Source organism: Musca vetustissima, unplaced genomic scaffold (assembly GCF_032173495.1).
Source record: "Musca vetustissima isolate MV318-11 ecotype Yass unplaced genomic scaffold, APGP_CSIRO_Mvet_v1 utg57420, whole genome shotgun sequence".
In the NCBI taxonomy this organism is placed as follows: domain Eukaryota; kingdom Metazoa; phylum Arthropoda; class Insecta; order Diptera; family Muscidae; genus Musca; species Musca vetustissima.
In genome coordinates, this window is record NW_026885330.1 from 26,117 (window position 1) to 37,367 (window position 11,251).

At 34.9% G+C, this 11,251-nt stretch overlaps 1 protein-coding gene across 1 annotated transcript; it reads left to right on the forward strand.

Moving 5' to 3' along the window:
• Positions 1-9,484: 9,484 nt before the first annotated feature.
• Positions 9,485-10,541, forward strand: LOC133332559 (achaete-scute complex protein T4). Its single transcript, XM_061540934.1, has one exon. It carries the CDS (start codon positions 9,490-9,492, stop codon positions 10,480-10,482), a length of 993 nt encoding a protein of 330 aa, XP_061396918.1. The 5' UTR covers positions 9,485-9,489; the 3' UTR covers positions 10,483-10,541.
• Positions 10,542-11,251: the final 710 nt, after the last annotated feature.

Here is an 11,251-nt window from a genome sequence, read left to right on the forward strand (position 1 = left end):
GAAGTACTGGGCTGATGCATATGCATGCAAGAACAATGCCCAAAATGACATCGACAATGATGATGATGATGATGAATATGAGAAATTCCTTTGGTTACAACAAAGAATAAAAGTGAAAATTGACACGAGATTTTTTCTTCCAAAAACAAAAATCACTGACATTTGTCGCAAAATGTTTGAAAAAAAAAACAAAGCAAAGCAAAAAGAAAATATTTTTGCACAAAACACCTGGTGAAATATAAGAAAGAATAAATCAGGGTATGTTTCCTGCCCAAAAAGAAAAATCATTTATTTAATCAACAATCGAAAGGGTGAAATAGTTGGAAATGAAATAAATTCGGTTCAAAGATTTTGAACATTTTAGATTTTTATCAATTAAAATAAAGACTTTCAAACATACCCGAGCAATTGTTAAGCACGAGCTATACGCTGCAGAATGAGATTCATCGGTACAGATTCCTTTTTACAATTTTAAGAATAAACTTGAGAGACTTGTCATTGGGTTTTGGTGATGACTGTCCTGCGCGTGAGTGCTCTGATGCTGAACGTCATTGGTCTTGATTGTTTAATTAAAGAAATATGTGAAATACTTTGAACACCTCAGCTAAGTTGATGTCATGAATTTTTGATTAGTTTAAGAGGGTCAAGTGGTAAGGGAGGTTGAAGGTTAAATTCTGGAAACGATTCAATTCAAATGCCCCGAAATATATTCTTTAAAAAATCAACGCATAAACCTTTTCAAAATATATTTTCGCTTATAGCTCGGATTGTCCTCAAAATGTATTCTTTAAAGAATCCTCGCTTATAACTCAAATTGTCCTCAAAAAATATTCTTTAAAAATTGCAGGCTTATAGATCGGATTGTTGGTTGGTTCTCCAAAAAATACTTTATAGAAATACAGGCCAATTGCTCTGTTGGCAGAATGTACCGATGGATTACCAGCCGAGCTATTCAGGACCGGTCAGAAGCATGGACCAGCTCATTTGTACAATTTGGCTAGAGGAATGCATGCCTAACGATTGGAACCTCAGCATCCTGACGTAAACAAGACGATATGTGCTAACTATCGAGGAATTAGTATCCTTCCCATCGCATATAAAGTGCTATCCAGTGTGCTGTGTGAACGACTAAAGCCAATGGTCAATCACATTATTGGCAAATCTACCATTGACCAGATTTTCACTCAGCGCCAAATCCTGGAAAAGACTTACGAAAAACACATCGACACATACCACCTATCCGTCGACTTTAAAGCCGCATTCGACAGCCATATCCGTTCAGAGATGTTTAAAGTCATGTCTACGTTCGGCATTTCTGCAACATTAATACGGCTATGCAGGATAACTTTAACTGGTACAAGGTCACCAGTTAAAGTCCGAAAGGACCTCTCGAAGCCCTTCAATACCGAACGAGGATTCAGACAAGGTGACAGTTTGTCGTGTGATATTTTTGAGATCCTAATGGAATAGGTCATACGATATGCAACGGTGAACAGAAATGCCACTATGTACACCAAACAACACATGTTACAGCCACCTTTAAACGAATTGAGAAGGAGTCTGCCAAATTGGGAATGACAGTAAATGACGAAAAGACCAAGCAGATGATATCAACGGGCAAGACTCGGACCAACTGTGGAATTTAAAAAACTACAGCTTCGAGGTAGTGAAAGATTTTATATACCTCGGTACCGCCATAAACAAAACCAATAACGTCAGCTTTGAAGTCCGAAGGAAAATAGTTTTGGCCAACATATGCTACTATGGTCAGAGTAAACAGCTCAAAAGCAAGGCCACTTCTCCCCAGACCACACTCACACTCTACAAGACGCAGATATTATCCGTGTTGTTGTATGGATCTGAAGCATGGGTACTTGCGAAAGCAGATGAGGCAGCTCTTGGAGTGTTTGAGAGAAAAATTCTCCGGAAAATCTATGGGTCGATCTGCGTTAATTGTAAATATCACCGTCGAATGAACCGTGATCGAGCTGCAGCGACTACGTTGGCTAAGCCACCTTTTGAGAATGGATGAAGCTGCCCCATCTTAAAAGGTATATAAAAGCGAGCCAAGATATGATTCACGCAGAAGTGGAAGGCCACGAATCCGATGGAAAGATCAAGTAGAAGACAACATCTCGGAAAAGTGTCTTTCAAATTGGATGAGATTCGCACACGACCGATGAACTTGAAAATATTTTTTAAGCTTGGCTTATGGAACAGCCGTTCTGTCATAAGCCAGCTAAGCATGTAATTTCTCTGTTGTTTCTCTAAAAAATATTTTATAAAAATCCACGCTCTGTTGATCCTCTAAAATTTATTCTTTAAAAATCCGTGCCTATGTGTCTTTTGGTCCTCTATAAATATTCTTAAAAAATCCATGCCTATGGCTCTGTTGATCCTGTAACAAATATTCTTTATATATCCACGCCTATGACTTTGTTGATCCTCTAGAAAATATTTTTTTAAAAATCCAGGCCTATGGCTCTGTTGGTTCTCTAAAAAATATCCTTTAAAATCCACACCTATGGCTCTGTTAATTCTTTAATAAATATTCTTTATATATCCACACCTATGGCTTTGTTGATCCTCTAAAATATATTCTTTAAAAATCCGCGCCTATGGCTCTGTTGATCCTCTAAAATATATTCTTTAAAAATCCACGCCTATGGCTCAGTTGGTCCTTTAAAAATATTTTTTAAAAATCCACACCTATGGTTCGGTTGATCCGCTAAAATGTTATTTAAAATCTACGCCTACAGGTCTGCTGATCCTCTAAAACTGTTATTTAAAATTTACGCCTACAGGTCTGTTGATCCTCTAAAAAATATTATTTAAAAATCCACGTCTATGGCTCTGTTGATCCTCTAAAACATATTCTTAAAAAATTATCGTATATGGCTCTGTTGGCCCTTTTTAAAACAAAACTTCACGCCTATAGCTCTGTTAGTCCTATCCAACCTCTGTCGGCCTTTTAAAAATTATTAAAAATCCTTGCTTGTGTCGTTCGAAATTCTGTTGTTAAAAATCCACGTCTGTTGCTTTAGCACCACCCCTCGTTGCAAAATGTCAAAACTAAGATGATTTATCCACTGGCCACTCATTTAGTAGCTCATATTAACTTACTCCCGCCAATGTCATACTATAAACATTATTTTCAACAAGGATGCACGTATTTATTTATTTTTTGTGTTTTCAAGCTCTTCTACAACTAAATACTAAAATACAAACCTGCAGTAAGGCCTGCTTGCCACACCGCTTAAATTAATTAACACACTGTGAAATACTTTAGCGATTTCATCAGTGCTGACAGAACTTCAATGTAGACTCTCAGATATGTCAACAATTTTAATGAAATTATAACTTGTTGCAGGAAATATTTGTTGTGTGGTGAACAATACAAAAACAAACAAAAAATCCATAACAACAACAACATAGCAACTAAATAACAACAAAAACTGATGCTGCTGTTGCTAGCCTACCGAACTAAGCAAAACTGACAAAAATCACATCACATCGTCATCATTGCTGCTGCTCATCATGAATTACTTGGTATGTGATGTGATGCTGCCTCCCATTCGACAATTCGACTACGCTCATCAACTCCATACCACGGAGCATATCTCTTTGTGGCTGTTAAAATAAAGTCATTTGTTTCATTACAAGTTTGTGTTTTTATTGTTATTTAAAGCTTAATAACAATAAAATTGTAAAATTTATGTACAAACAGAGGCAATTCAATAAAACCACCACCAAGAGTGCTTTTTCAATTACCGCACTTTGTAAAGACAATCTGGAGACTTCTTTGTTTTTTCTTATTTTTTTAATTGAAAAAAAATAAGGGAATTTTTATGCGATGCTTTTTTCCCATCATTCCCAGCATGAGTTGTCCATAAAAACAGGTTGACTTCTACTATCTGTCAAAGAAGCAAGCTTTGGTTTTTCGTAATTAGATTGTAATGCCATGGTTTTGCAAAGACAACGGAAATTGGCAAATAATAACAGGATTATATTTAGCTATGGTATGAATCTGCTATCGTGGTAACATCTTTGCGAAAAAGAGATATTTGTTGTGTCTGAGTAAGAGATATTTGTTTGTAATTTCATATAATGAAATTAACTTCACATAGGCTCGGTGAATTTTAATTAGTTTTTGTATAATAGGTAAAAGTGTAATTTTTGAGGATTATTTAATTCAAATATTGGCATTTATAAGGGTGTGCAGATCTAAACTTCGAAAAATTATGATTGACATATGTAGTAAATTTGTGGTTTCTTTTGGAAGCTATTGTGCTAAAATTTCACAGAGAAGAATGAAAAATAATAATGCATATTGGGGAATCACAGTAAGGCTTCGTCATCGCCTTTTCGCCCGAACTTTATAATAATATAACAATATTTCCTGTCCTGGACTTAATAATAACGTAACTATGTTTCGATGTCCAGTGAGGGACATCACCTATATTTATTTTGATAATCGTCTGTTATCCACATGTAGTAGTGTAATGATACACATTATTAAAGAGGTTTTTATTGACCCTTTTGTGGAGGAGGTGCCAGAAGGAGATGACATCACCTTCGGACTTAAACTAATCTTTGTAAAGATTGATTCACATCTGACATTCATTTAGTCTAATATTGAATTTATAAATATTGAACATTATCACCCTTTGTTGGAAAGGTACCAGAAGAAATGGGCCACCTGATGAAATATTAGAAAGTGTAAATCTGGGAAATGAAAAACATTTGTTTAATCAAAAAAAAAAAAAAAAAAAAAAAAATCCGCTTCAAAAAATTTGAATATTTTAGATTTTTTCAATTAAAATGAAGATTTTCAGACATATCCCAGCATTGTCATTGTCATTTGGGGCTTTGTGATAACTGTGCTGCGCGTGTTTGTTTTGATGCTGAACGTCATTGGTCTTGATCGTTTAAGGGGACCCAACATTCTCGGGGTCAAACATTTTTTTGAATTAATTCGAATCTACACTAATTCAAGAATGTCCCTACAAAATTTCAAGTGAAAATGTCAAGAACTCTTGAATATATAGCCGATTTATTGTGTCAGCATCAAGTGACGGCTAAAGGGCTTCTCAAACTTTAAACGCTTTTTTCTCTTTTGCGAATGGCGGGCACGATAACTCAAAAACTAATAACCCAATCGATTCCAAATTTTTACACGATTCTCTGTGAGTGTATAGCTATCGTATGAACTAGGATAAAGCCAATCGGTGAATATCTTCCGTATTTTTAACTTTGTTTCAAAGGTCCGCCATATTGTTAATTTTAGAGCGAAGTCAATAATCCTATTTCATACGAGAGCCAGACTTGTACTATTTCTAACACCGTTGGAATTTCCGGATTCCGATGTTCCAGTGAGGAGTTATCATGCCCGTTATTAAAAATAAGGACACCTTTTAATTACAAAAATCAACAACAAAACAATTACACATTTTTTTTTTTGTAAATTATTTTTCTTCTCTTTTAAAATCTTCAAATATATATATATGCAAAGTTACAAACCTTAACAAGCATTGGTATTGATTTACCAGCCCATTGAAAATCTTAAAAAATTAAAATCGTGAATGGGGGGGGCCTCAATTAAATAAATATGTAAAATACTTTGAACACCTCTGTTAAATTGATGCCACGAATTTTTGATTAATTTAAGAGATCAAGCGTTAAAAGATGTTAAGGATTAAAATCTGAGAACGAGCCAATTAAAAGGCCCTAAATTACATTATTATACCCGGTTGTACCTCTGACTATCCCCAAGATATATTCTTTAAAATATCCACGGTTTTCCCCCCAAAATATATTTCTTAAATATTGCACAACTTTTGCTCTATTAGTCCTCTAAAAAAAATTTTTCAAAATAACCGCGGTTATAGCTCTGATTGCCTCCAAAATATAATATTTCAAATTCAAAGCTTATAGCTAGGATTGTGTCCAAAATATTTGGTTGGAAAGAAATGTATATGAACTATAGGACTTTATTTAACATGTTTCGGAATGTCTGTTTTGGGCCAAATATGCACCGTTTTTGTTTTGTTGATTTGTTGACAATTTTATTTGCAAAAAAAAAATACTCTAGTAGTCGATTTTCACAATCCTCCCGAGATACCGATTTTTTATCATTAAAGAAATTTTACAGCGCAAGAAAAAAATGATAATCGCTTGGTGCCAAGACCGGACTGTATGGCGGATACATTAAAACTTCCTAACCAAGCTCCCGAAGTTTCTGGCGAGTCACTGTAGATGTGTGTGCCTAGCGTTATCCTGGTGGAACACAACACCTCTCCTGTTGGCCAATTCTGGCAGTTTCTGGTCAATTGCTATCTTCAAACGGTACAGTTGTTGAGAGTAGAGATCAGAATTTAGCGTTTGGCCAGATGGAAACAACTGATAATAAATAATAACCTTCCAGTTCCACCAAATGCCAAATGGTTTGGCTAGCGTTTGAGGTGCTTCACCGCTCTTTGACGACGATCGTTTTCGCTCAGGGTTATCGTATGTGATCCATTTCTCATCTCCAGTCTCCAACCGTTTAAGAAATGTGTCTATATCATTCGCAGATGGGATTTCAATCTATCCTATTTTTTCCGTTAATTGGTGTGGCACCCAAACATCGAGCTTCTTTTTGTGTCCAGCTTTGTGTAAATGGTTTAAAATAGTTTTATGGTCTATTTTTAGCTCCTGGACGATGTTACGACTGCTAACATGCCGGCCAACTTCGGGCATTTCTCCGATTTTATCGACATTTTCGACGAAAAAATAATGGATTTATTTTTCCTCAACCTAATATATACCCACAATAGCCATAAGGCTAAGAGTATACCAAATTTGTAAATCGTTATTTGCAGCTATTGCAGGTTATTTACAAAATATTTGATTTTTAACATCTAAATATGTAGATAGTCCTTAAAAAATATTCTTTAATAACTCCATGCTGCCGAATGGCATAGTCCTCAAAAATCTGATAGTCCCCCAAAGGCTTGAAATGAAACCAGTAAGGAAAGTAGAAAAGTCGGACGGGGCCGACTATATGATACCCTTCACCACTATGGGTATATTAAACTGGACTATTAACATGAAATTGGATTAAATAAAATATGTGATATTTATCTAAATGTGAATCGGTCTAGATCTATCCATAAACACGTCATTCGTTTGGGACAAAAGTATGAAAATCGACTTCAAACAAATCGATTTCTAGAAAACGTAACTACGTTATTCTAGGCTCAATTTTGTACGTTATGCAAATTGATGTCAATCTGACAAACATGAGGAGTTTGATTTACAATTTACTTAAAATCGGACGAAGCTATACCCAAATATGAAACGATTTCAACGAAACTTGTCACAGGTTAATTTCGGTACGTTTAGTTCCTATCAGCCATATATTGGTTTCTTGGTGTGTCAATTACTTCATATCAGCTATAAATCTCAACCGATTTTTAGGAAACTTGGCACACAAAATTCTGGACTAAATTCAGTACGTTATGCAACATAAGAACTTTGGCACATTATTTAAATTAAATCGGACGAAAAAATATATATCTAGATCTGAACCGATTTTCACGAAACTTGGCTCAATTCAATACGTCATGCCAAATTTCGTGCAAATGGGAAGATATATAGGGACTTTGGTGCACCATTTACATGAAATCGGACGAAACTATATTTGGAAGCTATATCTAAATCTGGGCCGATTTTCATGAAACTTGGCAGACATCATTCTAGGCCCAATTCAGTACGTTATTCCAAATTTCGTACAAATCGAAAGACATATAGGGACTTTGTTGCACCATTTACCTTAAATCGGACGAAACTATATATGGGAGCTATATCCAAATCTGAACCGATTTTCTCGAAACTTGGCACACATCAATCTGGATCTAATTCAGTACTCTATGCCAAAACTTGTACAAATCGAAAGAATTTCAGGGACTTTGGTGCACCATTTACCATTGAAAAATATTCATTAAAAATCTGCACCTTTGACAGATGGTTGTTTTGATAACCCTTGAATAATGGGCCTGATTCAAAAATAATAATAATAATGATATTCTTTACAAAATCTACGGTTATATGACTGATAGTCCTTAAAGAAACCATGACTATGGCTCTGTTAGTCCTTCAACAATTTTTATTAAACAATTCATCCTTATGAGTCGGATAGTCCTTAAAAAACTACTCATTAACAAACCCATGATTATGGGTCTAAAAGTCGTTGAAAATTTTTTATTATAAATACACCCTTGAAAACCTAAATTTATAGTTGTAGTCCACATTAATTGTTCTAATAGCCTTTAAAAATATTATTTATAAACCGAAGCCAGAAACTCTCATACTCCTTCTAAAAATATTCAATAAAAATTACACGGTTGTGGCTTTTATAAACCTAACAAATGCTATAAAATACTAAATTAGGCGTTCAAAAAATATAATAAAAATATGATAATATAGATTTTTAAACTTTACAATCGACAATATTTTCAATCCAATTGCTCATCATGTTATTTTCAATCATCTTTCCTGCTAAACAGTCTTCGACACAGAAGATTTGCACTAAAAACCAAAATTACGTATTTTCTTTGACGCATTGCAGATTTCAAAATCTCAAACATCCGTACATCCAATGTACACGTTCTTGAAGGAAGCCGTTGTAAACTGCAACTGTGCTCTTGCACAAATCCAACTTTATTTCAAAAATACTCAGAGCTGTTAAATACTCGAAATAATCTCACATATCTCAAAGAAGACACAAACTCAATCGATGTTGAAATCATAATATCTAAGAGATTTATTTCATAACTCAACATACCAAATCGTACATTGTCTGCAAAAGTAGGGGTAATGAAGCGTAAGAAATCCTCAACAAAATCTGCACAATTCACCTCATAACAAAACTGTTCCCATTTGTGGGGGGGCTTCATTTGTTGAAGAAAGGATTTGTGCCACACCACTACTACTCAATACCTGTATGACAGAAGTGGTGGAAATCATAAAACTGATAAGATTTTGTTTATGAGCCGAACAGAGGAGAGATCATAATAAAAATGGTAGTTGGAATAGAGAGCGCTGAGAGTAACCTAAGTTACCTGTCGAATATATGGTGGGAATTCCCCAATGGATGGATTTTAATACTCTCTGAGGTTACCTGTTCCAAACGTGTAAGATCACAGGTAGTTGGGAGAGCATTGCATTGTGTGCTCTTTCTCTCTCTCGTTGTCGAGGGTTCTCTGCTACGCTCACAGGTTGTGTGTGCCTGTGTGGAAACTATAGCAACCAGAGTGTGTGCTCACACAAGTACTTAATGCAAAGGTTTAGGACAAAGGGACTCATTCTTAAACCAGGTGTCGTAGGATCAAGTTCTCATTGCAAAACAAGAAAACCTCAATCCAAAAACAACAACCATTAAGAAAAAATAAATTCAATATAGAATTAAAAACGAAACTCAAACATTTTAATCAAAAAACACAAACAACAATGTCAAGTGTTAGTTGTAATCAAACAAACGTACAGCAACAACAACAGCATATTTTTCCAACCACAATTGTAACGCCCGGTAAAATGCCTAAATATCATCACATACAACCCCATCCCATTGCGGAGGATGGCAAAAATCGCAAAGTGTCGCGTTCTCAACCCTATAATGCCGATCAATCACAACATTCGGTCTTGAGACGTAACGCCCGTGAACGTAATCGTGTCAAACAAGTGAACAATAGTTTCGCCCGTCTACGCCAGCACATTCCCCAGACCATCATTGCCGATTTGACCAAAGGTGGTGGCCGTGGTCCTCAGAAAAAGATAAGTAAAGTTGATACCCTGCGCATTGCAGTTGAATATATTCGTCGCCTGGAAGATTTGCTGGATGACTTGAATGGTGGTGTAAGCTGCTCGAATCAACAATTTGACCTGCCATCAAACACTTCGAATTGTGACACAGCCAGTAACAGTTCCTTCAGTTCGTCAAGTTCCTCATCGGCTTCATCCAGCGCCTATAATACCACCACCAGCCAAACTCCTGTGTATTATACTCCTCAATCCACCAGCCCCTTACCATCCATTATGGATATGAATTTGGCAGGCCATTTGAATCCCTACAGCAGCAGTACAACTTTACTCTCCCCTGTATCAATGAATTCCTATTCGCCTCAACACAATACCGCCGGTTATGATAACAATGGCTGTCATTCACCCACCTCGTCGTTCAACTCTTCAAATTTATCATATGAAGCGGTGGCGGCTAGCTTTGAACCACAACAATCCTTGGCAGATTTGCCAATCCAACAACAACACCATCATCCTCTGCTCCACCACCAGCCACAAGAAATCTCAGCCGATACCAGTTTGGCTTTTGATGGTAATATCCAGCTGAAATTCGAACCCTATGACAATTTCACTTTGGACGAAGAAGATTGCACACCGGATGATGAAGAAATTTTAGATTACATTTCATTGTGGCAGGAACAGTAAAAATAATTAAAAAAAACTTCGAAAAAACAGAAAACACATTCAAGACTGCAGGATTTTGTAAAAAACGAATAAATATCAGGGATTTTTTGTTCAAAACGTTTTAACACAAGGCAATCACATGTTGCCTTTTTTTGTAAATCTAGTCAAATATTTTTTTGTAAAGTGAGTGTGCGAGTTGAAAAAAACCTAATTCTCAAGTGCCTAATTATTTTTTTGTACAAAATGTAAATATTTTTAGTGTAATTTTTTTTAAATATTTAATTTGTAATTTAAGGAAGACATTGATTTAAAAAACAAATTAGTTGTAAATTTTAGTATTAACGGAAGACACTAAACTATTTTTTCTTAAATTAAGAATAAAATGTTAATTAGTTTTTAAGATTATAAAAAACGAAAAGAAAAATAATTTAATTAAAAATGAAATGAAAAATTAAAAATTTACTTGTGTTATTTTTTAAACTGGGATTTGGGATCATTTGTGGGTATTGGAGAAAAAACAATTAATTAAGTTGGTGAAAAAATTGAGAGTACCAAATGAAATAAAATTCAGAATATTTTTTAATTCACTGAAGGATAAAAAATTGTCACGTTTTTATATATTTTAAAGATGCTGAAAATGCATGTTGGTATTGCAGATAATTGAAATTATTAACAAAATTTTTATAACTTTTTGGTCAAACTTCTACTAATGAATAAAATTTTTATAAATATTTCTTAAATCCGAGGAAAAGAGGTATTCCCTAATTATTTTTTTTTTAATTAAAAAAAG

Coding starts and splice junctions, on each gene's coding strand:
- LOC133332559 (XM_061540934.1), top strand. CDS start 9,490: ATGTCAAGTGTTAGTTGTAATCAAACAAACGTACAGCAACAACAACAG.